Genomic DNA, 19,920 nt, shown 5'->3' on the forward strand with positions numbered 1-19,920 from the left:
AGCAATGCGGGGTTCTTTAAAACTGTGGATCTCAACCTTTTTCATTTCAAAGACTCACACTGTTTTATGAGCATCAGGCCACAACCCCCATTTGATATATATATATATATATATATATATATATATATATATATATATATATAGTATATCTCTGGAACCCCAATATACACTGTAAAATCAGTTGCGGGGCGATACCTTTTTAAATACTCTGTGGATGTATTAATTTCTCTTTTTTCTTTTTTACAGAAAATGTTTTTTTTTTCTTTTTTTACTGAAATGTTATCTCATTTAACATTTACTGTGCTGGATGCTTTGTCTTACAGGTTTGCACTGTGTGAACCTCGCACTCAGAAATAAATGAGTTCAGGACCATACATAGAAAATATTAATGCCTGGCATTTAGTGGCTGCATATTTGTGTGGGGGTGCACACAAAATGTGCACCCCCACACACGCTCATGCCGTACTTTGTACTTTCTTGGGTTTGCTGTGGAACACCCTCTAGTCCTTAGAGCCCCCCGCCACGCGCTCATGTATTTTTCATGAAATCGTCCCAGTAGATTAGAACATGTGTGTGTCTCCCTTTGCTTTCGTGTACCCCAGTTTCAAGCAGCCACTGTCTGCTTAACATAGCTCAAGTAGGCTATAATATAATTCCACAGTAAAATATCTACATGCATCCCCTTCATCTTTCTCTATATTAGGCTGTCAGCTTAGTCTATGGCTGCCCCTCCCTTACATTTCTTTTAACCAAATGATGTGCCACATACTGTCCAGTGTTGATTTTGTCGACTAAAACTATGACGAAAAATGTTTGTCGACTGCATTTTTTTCACTGACGAAAACGAAATAAAAAGAAATAAAAACTAAGCTGTGATGACTAAAATTAAGACTAAATATATTGACAATTTCGTCAACAAAATAAAAACTAGACTAAAACATTAGGGAGGAACTAGTGGAGAAGAGAGTCATTTTATGTTTGGTTGCTTTCAGGTGTTGCATGCTGAAAATAGCAGATCTAACAACGCGTCGCGCTGCGACGCGTTGTGAGCTTGTAGATCGGCTATTTTCAGCACGCAACCAAGAGTAAAATCAGTTATTACGATGCCATCAAGGCCTGCAAAAATACATTTCAGTTGACTAAATCAACTGTAGATTTAGTCAACTGAAATCGTATGATATTTAGTCGACTAAAATTTGACTAAAACTAAAACTTTCCAGGTGACAAAAATATGACTAAAACTAAAAGACATTTTATTCAAAAGTGCCTTTGAGCAAGACACTGTCTGAGCCCTCAATTATGCTTGATAATTGTGGGCTCGCTGAAAGCAGGCACACGTATGTTCTTTCTTTATCTATCAGAGTAAGTTTATTCTCCTCAAAACTTTGGCACGTAGCCCTGGAATGGCTGGGAATGTATGTATGTACCGGTATGTAGGTGACTGGGATTTTTGAAGACCGTAGCCCTAGGCTGGGGATGTATGAATGTATGAAGGTGTCCCCCCCCCCCCCCCTACAGCCAATGAGGGACCAGCATTCCTGGTGATGAATTTATATGGTATATAAGAACGTTCTTGATAATGTCTTCATTAACAGCCAATGAGGCCAGCAGGGCACACCTCGTGCAGCGCTCTGCTTGCACACAAGTGGGCCATGTGTGGCCTGCTTGAGCCTTAGGTGCAAGTTGGCACCTGCTTGTCTGCATTGTAGTACCATTACCATTCAGTAAAATGAAAGAGAGCATTGCCTGGGACCGTGACACTTTTACACTATTATTTTCTGGCTTGGAGCAAGCCCACACTGTTTTGTAGGAACAGTATTTCTAGTTGTAATTGATGTGTGGTATAGGTACAATACAAACATACGAATAGACATTTTAATTACAAGTAACACGCCATAATGGCAAGTGGCAACCGTCAGGTCAGAGCTTCTAAATACGGCACAAAATAATTTCTTTGGCCAACGACCATGGTGATTTTGAGGCAATGCAAAGTGATCCACCTTTCGCTAATTGAGTTCTCGAGAGGCGGCAGAGCAGACGTTACCGCAGTGGCGATGTGTGCGAGAATGTGTTCCCCGCTTGGTAATACTTAGCCCCATATAGAACCTCACCCGTCGCTGCATACTGTTGTGCTCGGAGCACAACAGTATGCAGCGACGGGTGAGGTTCTATATGGGGCTAGGTAATACTCTACGAGGGTACAGATCACCGGCATAGCCAGCGTGGATGCCTCCCCAAGTGTGATCTCGCTTCCCTTAGAAAAACGTTGATTGAAAAACAAACCCCCAACTCGTCCATAGGTTCCTTCACAGACAGGCAGTCCACACCACCATTTCCATTCAATAGAGCGACCCTCGCCCATAGGGATGCAAATTTCTTTGAGGATTTCTATGAGTGTATGTGGAAATATAGTGGCCCTTTCCACCATCAAAGTTGCCCACCTCTGAGCTGGTCAGATGGCTGGGCAGACCAGCAAAAGCCCAGCTGATAAGCTGGTCAAGTTGGTAGATGGTTGGTTGGCCAGCCTAACTGCCCTGGCTGAAAATGCGATTTTCCATCACTGTCTGTCCCTATATGCTTTTGATCCATTCCCCTCATGTTTCCTCTACACAGGGTCAGAACTGTTGTTTTCTTGTGATGTAACATAAATTATAATATTTAACAGTATAAATATTCCTGCTGGGGACACTGTTGGCACTGGGGGGCGTGTTCTCTCCTCCGCTACATCAGAGCCCATACCCTTGGTGGGGTTGGCATGTTCTCCCCGTGTCCCCAAGGGTAATACCCTCACAAAAAAACTGGTTGGAATAACGCGTTTCTTCCACGTGTGACGCGTTATGTCCTACCAGGGGGTAAGGGTCGATTCACACTCTTATAGTGAGCCTAACTAATTTCGGTTCGGCACTGGCCAGACCCAAATATGGGTTTCCCCTCCCTGTTCGGGGGGGGCGTCAACCGACTAAATTCGGCTCCACGGTGCTGGCGAAATGTTGTAACTTCCCGACTTAATTTCGGTACTCAACGGTGTCTTCTCATTCATTCATCCCGGCTCCAAGTTCATATGCTCGGCTGTGAAGCCAATGAAACAGCGGTCGTTTGGGAGGGAGGCACGCCGACTTCCAATGCTTGTCTGGCCGTGTATTGATCGTCGCAGAGCGGATACATTGACAGCTAGTTCTCGCTGGGAGGCGCGCGCGCGAGACACACTGACACACACATAGCTTTGCTGCGTGTATCGCTAACGCGTCGCCGACCGTTTTAAAGACAAAAGAAGAGCTTAAACACAACTTTGCTAATTGCTAGTGTTCCGTGTTGATAGGTTTTCCACGACGAGTTGTGACTGTGTGATGACATGCATGCAGCAAGGGAGGCGGCCGCGGCACGTCTATAATGTGAGCTTGTAGATTAAATGTTTTTGACAGAGCTCGATCGAGCGTTTGTGAGTGTGAGTGAGAGAGAGAGAAGAGACCCCGCTGGTGCTGCTGCCTACTGGAGCTGCTACTCACTGGATCTCCAGTCATTCAGCGTGCAGCGCGAGGGCAAGTCAAATATGTATCCGCCCTGCAATGCTCATTCATCGGCCACAAACGTTGTCATGCCACGGACCTCCAATATTTACAAGCGACTTCGGCACTAGCCGTTAAGGAAGTATGGATGAACTCCCCCGAACCTAAATAATTTCGGGTCGGGGAGCCCTCCCGAACCGAAATTAGTTAGGTTCCTTATTAAAGTGTGAAACGACCCTAACTCCCCCCTGTCAGGTGATAAGAAGCGGTTTGGATTCTCATTGGATCCTCATGCATAGAAGCGAAGGAAGCATGAGGTCAGTCTGTTATTATATATATATATATGGGTCAGTGACGTGACGCCCCAAAAAATGTGTTTTTAAAAAAACTTTAAATTGCAGGCATAAAAGTTATTTACTTTTGTTCTACTCACTCTCAACCTTATGGAAATACATTTTGTTTTTAGATATTTTATTGGAATCAGACTTTATTCAGCAGTTTGTTGTACTTGTGCCTAAAATCGTCATATGGTGTGACATGAAAATAATTGTTCATAAAATGAAAATGGAGTACATCTTTCTTAAGTTACTCACTTTATCAAAGTCCTTTATCATAACTAACCAGTGATCCACTATAGTTTTTTGAAAATTAATTATATCTGTATATTTTTTTCATAATCGACACTCTGTGTGAGGCCCATGTTCATGATCTTACAACATATTTTAAATGTATTCTGTCAAAACTTTCTCTAAAATTACACAAATATTTGTGACTCTTCCTGATAATATTCTCTATGTAATCCATAAACATTTTTTTGGTTTAATCATTAATAAAGGTATGATTTCTCACTATTTGGAATGTCACACCAAATGATTTAGTGTCACACCGTATGATCATATCTTCATGTGTCAAAGCAAACTGTGTTTTAACCTACCTATTAGTGAGTACTGAACTTTACTGATTGATTAAACAATTACCCAGGATAACATGGCCTTAATATTTCTGAACAGGATATTATTGTAGGGCTTTAACATGGGATAAGAAAGAATTGTAGTAGTAGATGGATGATGAGGATGTGCACAGGAATGCTACGCACACCTAAGTCTTCTGCCGGCCCACGGCAGAAGGATCCTAAAGGGACAATAAGGCGCATAGCCACACTTGGAGCCAAGGCATTGAAGGCAACATTTTATTAACACCAATTAGTGGAAACAGAACTCAGCATTCAGGTAAATTGCTTTTTTCCGAAGTCTCCTGAACTTGAACACAGCATTTTGTGTTGAACAAATGTAATTAGGAATCATGACATTACACCACATCTCCACTAGCTAAAGAGTGCTGGGTTGCGCAACTCCGAAAATAGCTGATCTACAAGCTCTCGCAGCACAACGTGTTGAGAGCTTGTAGATCAGCTATTTTCGCTAGTTTTGTCTCGGGTCCTACCTTAACACTGTCCACTGTCCAGTCCAGTGAGTGAAAGTACAAAAGTATTAGATCAGATTAGATTATACATTTAGACTGTATTGTACATCAGCCAGTCGTATTTGGTGAGGGTAGCAAACCGGCTGCTTGTTGCGGTTCTGCTATGCCACAGACAACCTCCTGCTCTTCGTAGAAAATGCAGTCTCGCCCCTTTGGCTCCTCTCTCCTTGCTGGGTCATTGTTTAGTTTCTCCCTGTACTTTCTCGTTCTCTCAGCACTTGTCATTTTCCAGCTGACAAAAGAAAATGGAATGTATAGTTTAAGACAAAGAGAAAATATTGTTTAGATTGAAACAATATGTTAAGGTTTCTGTGAAGGGGTTTCTGCTCCTTCTGATGAATTTGAAGTATCACTGAATGAAGCTAAATTACATTTTATGTAAAAATGTTTAAAACAAATGTTTAAATGTACAAAAGAAACATGGAACTTTGTTATTTGTTGTTATATCTGTAGTTAAATACAGTATAAATCATATGGTGTGACAGTCAAGTCATATGGTGTGACAAGCAGACATGTCACACCATATGATTAAGTGTCACACCATATTACTGTTTTCTCCATTTAGGTTTACCTTGAGGCTACTATGTACACATTAGCATGCTAACAGCATGCTAGCTATAACAAAGCAGCCTAGATCTACATGGAAATATGACCAAAACTTCAAATAACTTAAGCTTTTTTAAAGAAAAGGTGTCACACCAAAAGACATCCAGAATGGTGAGTTTGTCAACGTTTCAACAAGATGGCATTTCATGAAAATGTTAAAATCATAACTCACCTCAGACACCTGTCTTGCAGTTGTGCTGGGAGTGCTGAATAGCCTTACAGAAGAAGGACCTCTCTAGCCAATAGGTGTCCAAATAATTGCCTGTTTAATTTTTCCAAACTAGTGTCACACCAAATGATTTTGGGTTGGGGGACAAAATGTTTTTGATCAGAAATGACTGAAAACATTATGCTTTGACTTTGAAAAGATATAGGCTCAAAATAGACATTGTTTTTAGCCTAAATTCATTTTCAAATGATTTTTAGCAATTCTTTTTCTTAGTTTTATTCAAGTTCCCACTTTGAGAAACAAGGTCAGGACAGTCACACCATATGAGTTTTGCCATGTTTGGTTGAAGATTCTGAAGAAATGAGGAATGAAATGTTTTAATCTTGAGTAAGTTCACATAAAGCTTAATGTCCTGCACAATATTCAGAAGGTTTTTGACAAATATATTTTTTATTTATACATGTTTGACACCGAGGACAGCGAAAACGTTACGTCACGTCACCCACCCATATATATATATATATATATATATATGTTACAGTATGTTCAAGAAACCAGTAAAAGTTGTCAAGGAGCACTCGTTTTGACGTTCACCACACACTAATCACCACCAGATGGCGACGTCAGCCACTGCTCTGCCATTCACCAGAGTGTATATAAGAGAGTTACGTCACGCTTTGAACTCGCCGCAGACCGGAAGTGTTTACTCTTTATTTACTAGCCTAGCCTAGCCTAGCCTAGCCATTAGCTCCATTGTAGTCACTTGGACAGGGCGTTTAACGTGCGCTTGCCCAGGCCGTTTCACCACGGCTTCGTAACTCGCGCGGCGCTCCGCCGGCCGCGCGGCCCTGGCCCGCTCTTCGCGGCCACTCGCGCCTGCGGCGCTCGGGGGCGAAGAGCAGGACCAAGGTCCGCTGGCCTTCGCGCCGCTTGGGGCTTCGTGGACCCAGGGGGGCCTCGTAACTCGTTTGGGCTTCGTGGATACAGGGGGGCTTCGGTAGCCGCTCGCAGTGTCGTGGACAATAGAGCGGCGCACCGCCTGGAGTACGTTGTTGTGGCGACCGCTTGCTCCGCCCCGTGCCGCACCACGAGTGCTCCGCGTCTCGAATGTGCTGTTTCTCTAATATACTATGACATATATATATATAATTATGTATTAATAGCCTACAATTATTTAGTATTATTTCTGAATGATATGTAAGTATGGCATTTGGAAGCGTCATCATGACCAGAGAGAGATGTTAGGGTTGGGGTTACGTCACAGACACAGTTTTACTACTACAAACCCCAGAATGCGTTGCGGCACTGTGAATGTGTGTGTATGTGTGTGTTGCGCTCTGCTACGCTGGCGCTCCTCCGTGTCTCTGTGCCACTACAGAGCACAGACAGCCAGCCAAGCAGCGCTGCTTTTCTCCCTCTGTATCACAGCTAAACAATGACTACTACAATAACACCACCACCGCAGCAGATACGGAGCCCGAACGGAATCCAATAGAATGCGTTTCACGGATCCTACCAACGAACCACTTATTGCTTCCATTGAACCCATCGTAAAAACATGTGGATACCTACCGAAAACGAGAAATACGGCGTCGGTGAGTTCATTCATTGCCTTTTTTTCCCTTTACGGCGTTAAAACTGTGTGTGAGTGTGATGATCCTCTCCGCGGCGACTGTATGGAGGGTAGGTTGTAGCGGATCTAAAAAGGAGCGTGTACTGTCTGTACACATCATTGTTATTACAGTGAGCGATATTAGGGTATTCTCTTCAGATCACAGGTCTGGGGGTTGTTATTTATTTTTATTTTATAGTTTTGTCTTGTTTTAAATCAGCACATGGATTTTGGATTCAATCTCGGAATCGGATGGATGCCACATTGCATAGGACTGAGCGACTCTCTCTCTCTCTCTCTCTCTCTCTCTCTCTCTTTCTGACCCCCTGTGATTCGTTAATTGCACACATTTTTTATTTTGCACTTCTCAGTTCTCTCTCCCCCAATCCATAGCTGATTTGTTTTTGCACGTCTGTGATATTATTGTGCGCTCCAGTCCGTGCGCCCATGCACGGCTAGATCGTGGCATTTTTTGTTATTAGTGCGTGTGTGAAAGAAAAACAAATACCTCTCACCTTCAGTCATCAGTGTCTGACTGTCATGGGCTGAAATATGTCTACATATGTCTACATGCAGTGCACATTCTCTGTGGTTTCTTCTTCGAAAGAAACGATAACCGTAGAAATCGTTTCAGAATCGTTTTGGAAATGGACAGTGTTTCCGTTATTTTGTGAGGACATTGGGTTAGAGTGGTTATCTCCCGGTGGAGGTGAGTGCTCTTACCGCGCATTGTTTCCAGTCATAGCCTATGGCTGTAGTAGATCATTGGTTCTCAAAGTAGGGTCCGGGGACCCCCTGCGGTCCTTGAGGGAGTTCCAGGGGGTCTCCAGCTAAATGATAACTTGGAACCAAATGGACCCTTATTATGGGTATGTATTTCAGAGAGTGTGTAGCCTACAACATTTGCTCTCTGAGTTAAATTAACATTGGTTTTACAATATAAATTGGGGTCCCAGAGATAGAAATACTATCAAATGGGGGTCCGTAGACTATAATACATTTGAAACTGGGGCTCCTCGAAATTAAAATGTTTGGGGATCACTGCTATAGAGGCGTACAAATCTTCTCTAATATGAGTCCCTGCATATCTTTTCAAATGGGGGTCCGTGGGGCCGCGGGCTAAGTGTTAATTTGGGGGTCCTCAGATGCCTGAAGAAGGTCTTTTTTACAGAAACGTTGCATTTCTAATAAAAATAGTTTTTTTGGCAAGTGGAAGATGGTGTGCGGGTCATTGGTACATCTTGTAATGTACATGTTTGAAATTTGGGGTGTCCTTAACATGGCCTATGGCCTATGGTTGTAAATGAAAACGGTCAAGTGAAACAAAAACAATAACAACGACACTTGCCAAACGTGTGGAATAGCCTACATGTTCTTGGGTAGAAATTCCTCAGTGCGTTCCTCTCCACCAGAAAAACATAGACTCACTGAGATGCGACCACAGAGGGGCGGATTAAATTTCTCATATATTCCTTAGAGATGCTCTCTCTCTCTCTCTCTCTCTCTCTCTCTCTCTCTCTCTCTCTCTCTCTCTCTCTCTCTCTCTCTCTCTCTCTCTCTGTCTCTCTGTCTCTCTCTCCCCCAATGGATCTTTATTGGCATGAGAAAACATATGTTTACATTGTCAGCAGGTGTCAAATAAGACAATCAAAACTGACAAATTATGTATAGGCTACAATTTCTCTCTCTCTCTCTCTCTCTCTCTCTCTCTCTCTCTCTCTCTCTCTCTCTCTCTCTCTCTCTCTCTCTGTCTCTCTCTCTCTCTCTGTCTGTCTCTCTGTGATGGTCCCTATCCAACCCCTGACACGCTCTAATAGCCAAACCCTGCTTACTTCTCGTTTTCTCTGCTGCTGAGAAAACATATTTGTCAGTAGTAGTAGTAGCCTGACGCAAGCGCCTGTAAATGTTGTTTATTATCCATTACTGTGGGCCACTACCTCACCGCCACCATGACCTGAGGAGACTGGAACACAACACTGTACAAGTCCTGTGTGTTAATTTAACTCTGGAAAGTACAAATGAAACCATAATGGTCCCCGTAAGTCCTCCCTCGCAGAGGACTTTACTGTGCAGTGAACCAGAATTGAGCCTCCGGTTCAATTCTGCTCCGCGTCACCATTCTTCTGACTTCTGCACAGCTTCTGGCAGTGGTGTAAAGTAACTAAGTACATTTACTTACTGTACTGAAGTACAATGCTGAGGCATTTGAGCATTTCTAGTTTCCAATACGCCACGACATCTCAGATCCAAATATTGTACTTTCACTCCGCTACATTTATTTGACAGCGTTGCTAGTTATTTTGCAGATTTAGATTATTATTACAAAACTTACATTATCCACTTCAGACCATTTGAAAATGTATACAAGCTCACAATGTGTCGCATCGCGATGCCTCATGAACTTGTAGATCGTCTATTTTCAAACGGTCAAAATGTATATAGGGCTGAAGTGGACACTTTATGTTTTGTAATAATAATTGTAGATCTGCTATTTTCAGAAGATTTTTATACATTTGAAAACTTGTGAAACAGGACATTCCGCATAACAAGTACATTACGTACATTTTGATGTCAGTACTTTACCAATTTTGAATTCGAACTTTTACTCGCAAGAGAGTATTTCTACATTACAGTGAAGTAAAAACATATACTACTATACTTTTTCCAACACTCACCAGAATTGACCAGCCCCCTGCTCTGTGTCACAATTCTTCTGACTTCTGCTCAGCTTCTGGGTTGGCTAATTTCTTTTCCCTCTGCAATGGCTTGTTTCCCTTCCCCCTGTCAAGCTGAGTGCTAAAACCCAACCTTTGATCTTGTTAAATAACTTGTTATTTTAAATAGTACGAGAGCTCATAGAGGCAAGCCTAAGATCCGTGGCAATTTGATTTGGTTTGGAATTCATTAATTCGGGGCTGAGGTCCGTCCCGTCAAAGTTCACTTTGCAATGCAAAATGACCAGATCTGCCAATCGAACCCCCAAAGTATTAGAGGGACTTTGTTAATTGGATTAAGGGCCTTTAATCCCTTTTCTCAATGAGAACAATAAGACCCTTAATTGGCTGTGATATAGAGAGGGTTGTGAGTTTTGTGACATCACCTGACCTGGCAGTACAGAGGAAGCCTGCTTTTCCCTTGTTGTGCAATCCAGGCTATTAAAGGAGGCAGACATGCACGTGTGCACACACACACGCACACACGCGCGTACACACACACTCACACACTCTATTAAGGAAGTAACTGATTTAGGACGTCGGTGTTGGGCGGATGGGTCTTTGAGTGTCTGAGTGATTGGTATAGCGTCCCTATTCCCGGCGCAAACATTTTGGTGAAGATATTCGGTGTGTGGAGAGGGAAGAAAAAGAGCGGGCCAAGTATAGAGCCCTGGGGGACCCCCGCAGTAAACAAGTTCAACCCCCACGCCGTGAGAGATTCACCCTCTGTCATCATGACTCATGATCATGCTTTCTCTGCGTCTCGGGGAGTGGCGTGCTACCTTCCATCGCTTCATGCATAGGGGTGGGATCCGGAACCGGAACCGCTTCCAGACCGGTTTTATCACACTGTCAGAGCTGGTATGTGGACTTCACGTCTGCTATACAAATACACTACCGGTGAATCTCAAACGGTTTTAATTTCAAGGACCACCATAACTAGGCCTGTCACAATTATTACATAATCGTCTGATCTCAATTATTTGACATAATCTCAATTATTTTGTCACAATCGTCATAATCCTTTACCATCTTGAAAGATCATATATTTATTTACAAACATTTAAAACATAGTGGAAATAGCAGATCTACAAGCTTGCGACGCGTTGTGAGCTTGTAGATCGGCTATTTCCACTATCAATGTTCTTTCTAAAGGATAAAGTTGTCAATTTTCATTTCTTTGTATATTTAGGTTATGTGTCATATCTGCCATGTGCATCTTCAAAGCCTAAAAGCGAAACAGAAATGTAATTGTCAATGACAAAAACACAATGAAATCGTTAATCGCAATTATTTTAGTGATAATTAACATGTAAATGTCATAATCGTGGCAGCCCTAACCATAATAATAATAATAGCTGGAATGTATATAGCGCTTTTCTGAGTACTCAAAGTCACTTTACAAGACTGCGTGTTTGTGTGTGTGTGTGTGTGTGTGCGGCAGGAGATCGGAGAGGTAGGGGGGAGCCAGGGTGTGCAGTGCCTTGGAGGTGGTGAGGAGTATTTTGAAGTGGTGAGGAGTATTTTGAAGTGGTGGATCAGTTGTTTCACAATATGGGTTATTTACTATTCTGTCCATAACGGCACATAACTCGGTAACGGCGCTGAATCTGCTCATGCGACTGCCGCAACGCTCGACACAGCGACTTGCTCGCTACCGCTCGCTCGGTGGTGTCTCACGTGGCTCAAGGTCGCCTGAGACGGCGCGCCTCTGTCATCTCCACCGAAAACAAGCGCTCTGCCCTTGGAACCGGAACAGTGTTTTGATTCACGCGCCTCTGATACACCAGCCTCGTCTTTCCTGCTGGCAGGGAGGAGTTTCACCATGGAGAGTGTAACACTGTGCAGAGGAACACTCTATTCTTCCCCTCCCCACTGAACAGGGCAAACAGTAGTAGTTTCTATTTCAGCAATCTGGGGGAAAAGAATTAAGGAAAGCTGCTGCTGGCTGCTGAATCTGTCTTGAGAGATTACTATTGCAGTAACAAGGACACAACGGCCTGCCGGCTTGGCGGCTTCCCACCTGCGAACACCGCCAGTTGTGTGTGTTGGTGTGCCGGTGCCTGTCACATTGGAGACAGATCTGTGTGGCTAATGTATGTAGTGTTTTGGAGCGGTGTGTTTTCTTTTTTGTGGTGCCTTATATCTGGGAGCCTAGAAGTCATCTGTGGCAGCTGTGCATAATTGATTTGCTGTTCAAAAAGGTAGACATAATGTAAACACACTTTGCTCCGGCACTGCTGTGATTAATGTGTTTAGTTAATAAGTAATTCATGTTATATCGTAACTACTAGCCATGTGTAAGACCAGTGTTCGGTTAATTGGCACCAACATAGCAGTCCCGAAGGCATGCTTTACACCTTGAGATTCCTTACAAATTACATGTTTATAAAATGAATTATTTTATTATTATTATTATTATTACCCCTATCGTTAAATCGGTCCACGAAGCCGAGGTCCTAGGGCTGGTGTACACGACAAATTTCCAAACCCCGCTGTGTGTTCCCTGGGGGCGTGAAAAATAAGGGGGTGGGCTCTACATGTCCTCTGGGACCCCATCTACGTATGGACACCACTTGTTCGCCCATCCGTCTTACGGATGCTTTTTTATTCCATTTTATTTGTTTTAGGGTCCTATCTTGCAGTTCAAGCCTATTTCCACAGGGTGGCAGGCTACTTTCCCAACCTACTGGAGGTGAACATGCAGGGGCGTCAATTGGGTATGGCAAGCTATGGCAGCTGCCATACCTTGGCTACAGGGGGGAAATAATTAAATGTACTTTTCATCGTGCCTGTTGCTAAGGTATGGCAACATGATTGGTGTCTTGCAAGACACCAGTCATGTTGCCATACCTTAGCCTTTCCTGAACTGACGCCGCTGTGAACATGTGTACACAGCCAGCATATTACTCAATGCCAAACTTTGCACACACACTCCTTGCCTGCCAATCCACAACCTCCACCCCTCCAGGGACCCCCAGGGCTTATCTCCCGATTAGGACACTTTCCAGCATAGTGACATGCAGAACAAACTGTCCATATAGTATGGTTTACATAAAAGTCAGTTGTCTTTCACACACACACACACACACACACACACACACACACACACACACACATATATATATATATATATATATACACATATATATATATATATATATATATATATTTCATTTATTTATTTCATAAATATTTTTCATCACAATTGGGTTTGTGGGGAGCCATCCCTGCTTCAAGCTGTCACAGCACGGCACCAACACTTCAAACTAGTTAAAAAACCCAATACAGCAGATCTACAAGCACCTCACAGATCTACAAGCACCTCGCACATGCCAGGGACAGAGTAGGTTGGCCTGCATAAGCCTTGCTGTCAACACACTATACTACACCACTCAGGCCACCAAGCCAGGTGTGGTCAATTAGTGCCTTCTTTTGATCAGTGGCTTCTGCTTGATGAGTGGCACCAGTCTGTCTTTGTTCCCTGGTCAGTCAAGTTCACTGGGAGAGAATGTTTCAGATCAGTGCAAGTGTATTTGTTTTCCATTTGGACTTACTGTGTTTTGTTGGTACAGTATGCGTGCGACTAACTAATATTTCTGATAATTCCAATTTGTTTGTTGTTTAATTAGCCGGATTGTGAATGCCCTGCATTTTTCTTTCATCTTTAGAACCACACGTGTGTAACAAAACAGAGTGGTGATCATTTGGTGTGGGTGAAGAGAAGAAAAACATTTCATTAAAGGAGTAGTTCACCCCCAAAGTGACTTTTTTTCTATTGAACTCAAGTCTCCATGGCGTGAGTAATACATTGAAAAAATAAGTCATTTTGGGGGTGAACTACTCCTTGAATGTCAGTTTTGTGGTGTTTTGACTGGACACCCTGAACATATTGCCAGATAGATAGACAGACAGACAGACAGACAGACAGACAGACAGACAGACAGACAGACAGAGAATTGTAGGCCTTGCATTTATTTGACTTGGTTCCAACAGATGGCGAAAATAGCTAATCTTCAAGCTCACAATGCCTCACTGTTTGGACAAAGAGTTGAGGCGTTACATTTTGTAAAACACGGCCTTGTGAAAATAGCAGATCTACATGCTCACAACACCTCACAACGCAGGGCGGCGTGAGCATGTAGATCTGATATTTTCACAATTTCTGCCCCTAATATTTAATTTATCATTTTAAAAGTATTAAAAAGTCCTTAAATTGTCTCTTTAGAAATGTGCAGATAGCCTCTGTATACTGTTGAGTGGAAAAACAATGTTTCACATTAAGCTAAACATTTGGGACCACCCAAGATCATTTGGAGACCCCTCTAGGGGTCCCATAGTTGAACCACTGACTTATAAGGGGAGTATGGAGACCCCTCTAGGGGTCCCATAGTTGAACCACTGACTTATAAGGGGAGTATATGAGGCTGGATCCGTCTGGAACACTGCACTAGGCTCTCGCCAGCTCTGTAGCTCTCCACACTTGAACAGTTGTGTCCTTAAATTCAATTATAATAATTAACCCCTGTATATACGGGCAATAGTTTTACATGACTTTGTGTACACAGCCAATAGTTTTACATGAACATGTCTAGGCTTTAGTACTGTACTGCCTCGTATAGCCCAACAGAGCCCAGCACAGAACAGCACAGCCCACCAGAGCCCAATACAGCCCCCCAGAGCCCAACAGAGTCCAGCAAACCTAAGTCCAGCCCAGCCGAGTAGGAGTATAGACCGGGGAAAGGGGGTAGTTAGATGACTCCACCAGGCCATTACTGTCCAGATCTGGCTTGAATAGGCCAGACTAGGGTAGACAGGACTGCACCAGACAACACCAGGCTGCTCCAGCCTGGTGGGACACTCAGAGACTTTGTAAACGCCTGTGTACATTTCCCATAGATTCTATGGGACTTGAACACTTGCTCCTGCCCTTCGTGTACACAATCTGTGCCGTGTCCCCTCAGAGGGACATTGTGGGCCCCCCGACCTCACTTTGAGAACCGGCCATGGACCACTTGATAAGCCCACAGTGTCCCTCTGAGGGTCCCCCGACCTCACTTTGAGAACCGACCATGGACCACTTGATAAGCCCACAGTGTCCCTCTGAGGGTTCATGTAAAACTACTGGTGACTTTGTACACGCCTGTGTACATTTCCCATAGATTCTATGGGACTTGAACACTTGCTCCTGCCCTTCGTGTACACGGTCTGTGCCGTGTCCCCTCAGAGGGACACTGTGGGCCCCCGACCTCACTTTGAGAACCGACCATGGACCACTTGATAAGCCCACAGTGTCCCTCTGAGGGTCCCCCGACCTCACTTTGAGGACCGACCATGGACCACTTGATAAGCCCACAGTGTCCCTCTGAGGGTCCCCGACCTCACTTTGAGAACCGACCATGGACCACTTGATAAGCCCACAGTGTCCCTCTGAGGGTTCATGTAAAACTACTGGTGACTTTGTACATGCCTGTGTACATTTCCCATAGATTCTATGGGACTTGAACACTTGCTCCTGCCCTTCGTGTACACGGTCTGTGCCGTGTCCCCTCAGAGGGACACTGTGGGCCCCCCGACCTCACTTTGAGAACCGGCCATGGACCACTTGATAAGCCCACAGTGTCCCTCTGAGGGTTCATGTAAAACTTAAAACTAATGCCCGTGTACACAGTGGTTAATCGCATGTGCAAGGATCTACAGAGCTGGCTGGAGCAGCCTGGTGGAGTCTGGTGCAGTCCTGTCTACCCTGGTCTGGCCTATTCAAGCCAGATCTGGACAGTAATGGCCTGGTGGAGTCATCTAACTACCCCCTTTCCCCGGTCTATACTCCTACTCGGCAGGACTGGGCTGGACTTAGGTTTGCTGGACTCTGTTGGGCTCTGGGGGGCTGTATTGGGCTCTGGTGGGCTGTGCTGTTCTGTGCTGGGCTCTGTTGGGCTATACGAGGCAGTACAGTACTAAAGCCTAGACATGTTCATGTAAAACTATTGGCCGTGTACACAAAGTCATGTAAAACTATTGCCTGTGTACACAGTGGCTTTTTCCTTGACCTTTCGAGTTAGGAGTGTCGTAGAGACACGAGACCGGGTTTGTTGGATTCAGCGTCAAAAAGTAAGTCAGAATAAGTGTCTTTTATCCGAAAGAATGTGTAATCGTGTTGGTGGCGTGCAAATTTCGTGTCTTTTTCGCAATCATAAAGGGTTCAAAGTGTCGGAGAGACACGAAACCCATTCCATCGGATCAGGCATCCTTCAAATATGAAAAGTGTTTCCTGCGTAAAACAAACAGATTTTTTTAGATTTTTTTATTGATTTTAAGGACAAAAATCCGGGTTTCGGTGTCTTTTTCGCAATCGTAAAGGGTCATGAGAACCTAAGTCCAGCCCAGCCGAGTAGGAGTATAGACCGGGGAAAGGGGGTAGTTAGATGACTCCACCAGGCCATTACTGTCCAGATCTGGCTTGAATAGGCCAGACTAGGGTAGACAGGACTGCACCAGACAACACCAGGCTGCTCCAGCCTGGTGGGACACTCAGAGACTTTGTAAACGCCTGTGTACATTTCCCATAGATTCTATGGGACTTGAACACTTGCTCCTGCCCTTCGTGTACACAATCTGTGCCGTGTCCCCTCAGAGGGACATTGTGGGCCCCCCGACCTCACTTTGAGAACCGGCCATGGACCAGATCGGGCATGCTTCAAATATGAAACGTGTGTCCTGCCTGAAACAAAACATATTTCTTTGATTTTTTTATTCATTTTAAGGACAAAGGGCCTGTTTTGACGCCTAAAACGACCCTTTTCCTTGACCTTTCGAGTTAGGAGTGCCGTGTACACAGGATCTACAGAGCTGGCTGGAGCATGGAGCAGCCTGGTGGAGTCTGGTGCAGTCATCTAACTACCCCCCTTCCCTGGTCTATACTCCTATTGGGCAGGACTGGGCTGGACTTAGGTTTGCTGGAGTCTATTGGGCTCTGGTAGGCTGTATTGGGCTCTGGTGGGCCGTGTTGTGCTGTGATGGGCTCTGTTGGGCTACACGAGACAGTACAGTACTAAAGCCTGAACATGTTCATGTAAAACTATTGGCTGTGTACACAAAGTCATGTGAAACTATTGCCCGTATATACAGGGGTTAATTATTATAATTGAATTTAAGGACACAACTGTTCAAGTGTGGAGAGCTACAGAGCTGGCGAGAGCCTAGTGCAGTGTTCCAGACGGATCCAGCCTCATATACTCCCCTTATAAGTCAGTGGTTCAACTATGGGACCCCTAGAGGGGTCTCCATACTCCCCTTATAAGTCAGTGGTTCAACTATGGGACCCCTAGAGGGGTCTCCAAATGATCTTGGGTGGTCCCAAATGTTTAGCTTAATGTGAAACATTGTTTTTCCACTCAACAGTATACAGAGGCTATCTGCACATTTCTAAAGAGACAATTTAAGGACTTTTTAATACTTTTAAAATGATAAATTAAATATTAGGGGCAGAAATTGTGAAAATATCAGATCTACATGCTCACGCCGCCCTGCGTTGTGAGGTGTTGTGAGCATGTAGATCTGCTATTTTCACAAGGCCGTGTTTTACAAAATGTAACGCCTCAACTCTTTGTCCAAACAGTGAGGCATTGTGAGCTTGAAGATTAGCTATTTTCGCCATCTGTTGGAACCAAGTCAAATAAATGCAAGGCCTACAATTCTCTGTCTGTCTGTCTGTCTGTCTGTCTGTCTGTCTGTCTGTCTATCTGGCAATATCCTCAGGGTGTCCAGTCAAAACACCACAAAACTGACATTCAAGGAGTAGTTCACCCCCAAAATGACTTATTTTTTCAATGTATTACTCACGCCATGGAGACTTGAGTTCAATAGAAAAAAAGTCACTTTGGGGGTGAACTACTCCTTTAATGAAATGTTTTTCTTCTCTTCACCCACACCAAATGATCACCACTCTGTTTTGTTACACACGTGTGGTTCTAAAGATGAAAGAAAAATGCAGGGCATTCACAATCCGGCTAATTAAACAACAAACAAATTGGAATTATCAGAAATATTAGTTAGTCGCACGCATACTGTACCAACAAAACACAGTAAGTCCAAATGGAAAACAAATACACTTGCACTGATCTGAAACATTCTCTCCCAGTGAACTTGACTGACCAGGGAACAAAGACAGACTGGTGCCACTCATCAAGCAGAAGCCACTGATCAGAAGAAGGCACTAATTGACCACACCTGGCTTGGTGGCCTGAGTGGTGTAGTATAGTGTGTTGACAGCAAGGCTTATACAGGCCAACCTACTCTGTCCCTGGCATGTGCGAGGTGCTTGTAGATCTGTGAGGTGCTTGTAGATCTGCTGTATTGGGTTTTTTAACTAGTTTGAAGTGTTGGTGCCATGCTGTGACAGCTTGAAGCAGGGATGGCTCCCCACAAACCCAATTGTGATGAAAAATATTTATGAAATAAATAAATGAAATATATATATATATATATATATATGTATATATATATATATATATATATATATATATATATATATATATATATATATATGTATATATATATATATATGTGTGTGTGTGTGTGTGTGTGTGTGTGTGTGTGTGTGTGTGTGTGTGTGTGTGTGTGTGTGAAAGACAACTGACTTTTATGTAAACCATACTATATGGACAGTTTGTTCTGCATGTCACTATGCTGGAAAGTGTCCTAATCGGGAGATAAGCCCTGGGGGTCCCTGGAGGGGTGGAGGTTGTGGATTGGCAGGCAAGGAGTGTGTGTGCAAAGTTTGGCATTGAGTAATATGCTGGCTGTGTACACATGTTCACAGCTGCGTCAGTTCAGGAAAGGCTAAGGTATGGCAACATGACTGGTGTCTTGCAAGACACCAATCATGTTGCCATACCTTAGCAACAGGCACGATGAAAAGTACATTTAATTATTTCCCCCCTGTAGCCAAGGTATGGATAAGCCCACAGTGTCCCTCTGAGGGTCCCCCGACCTCACTTTGAGAACCACCACGGACCACTTGATAAGCCCACAGTGTCCCTCTGAGGGTCCCCTGACCTCACTTTGAGAACCGACCACGGACCACTTGATAAGCTCACAGTGTCCCTCTGAGGGTCCCCCGACCTCACTTTGAGAACCGACCACGGACCACTTGATAAGCCCACAGTGTCCCTCTGAGGGTCCCCCGACCTCACTTTGAGAACCGACCATGGACCACTTGATAAGCCCACAGTGTCCCTCTGAGGGTCCCCCGACCTCACTTTGAGAACCACCACGGACCACTTGTTAAGCCCACAGTGTCCCTCTGAGGGTTCATGTAAAACTACTGGTCGTGGACACCACCTAGGGCCTGTGTACATATGGCTCTCTGCTGCCCCCCATTAAGAAACTATAGACGGCACAGACCGTGTACACGAAGGGCAGGAGCAAGTGGTCAAGTCCCATAGAATCTATGGGAAATGTACGAAGTCGTGTACAAAGTCACCGGTTGGTCCACGAGCCATAGTTTTTTCCATTGTAGCTCCCTACAGTGTACACGAATATGATTATTATGTAAATTAATAATCATAATCAATCATATTCATAATCACACTCGAATATCCTTTTGGCAAAATAAATAACCATAGTCTGCTAATGATCTTTAAAATGACCATTGATCTGTCAGATGGGGTCAGAGTTCAACCTGAATTAGTCATGCTCACGGGGAACAGCTGTTGCCCTCACAGAAACCTGGAGAAGAGAAAGAAAGAAGACTCTTGAAATGGTCATTAAAACGGGGCTAAATCTTCTCTCTAGCAACAAGAACTTTGAGACCATTCACACATGGTTTCT

General features: G+C 44.0%; 1 protein-coding gene across 2 annotated transcripts in view; it reads left to right on the forward strand.

Moving 5' to 3' along the window:
• Nucleotides 1-7,321: 7,321 nt before the first annotated feature.
• dock4b (dedicator of cytokinesis 4b) overlaps nucleotides 7,322-19,920 on the forward strand; it is a gene marked incomplete at both ends in the record, with an annotated part of 311,706 nt that continues 299,107 nt past the window's right edge. For both annotated transcript variants that reach the window (XM_080753915.1, XM_080753916.1), the window contains one exon: nucleotides 7,322-7,358. In XM_080753915.1, coding sequence (XP_080610041.1) covers nucleotides 7,322-7,358 — 37 coding nt within the window. The remainder of the gene's footprint in view (nucleotides 7,359-19,920) is intronic.

Source organism: Nannobrachium achirus (genome assembly GCF_963921795.1).
Source record: "Nannobrachium achirus genome assembly, chromosome: 23".
NCBI lineage: Eukaryota > Metazoa > Chordata > Actinopteri > Myctophiformes > Myctophidae > Nannobrachium > Nannobrachium achirus.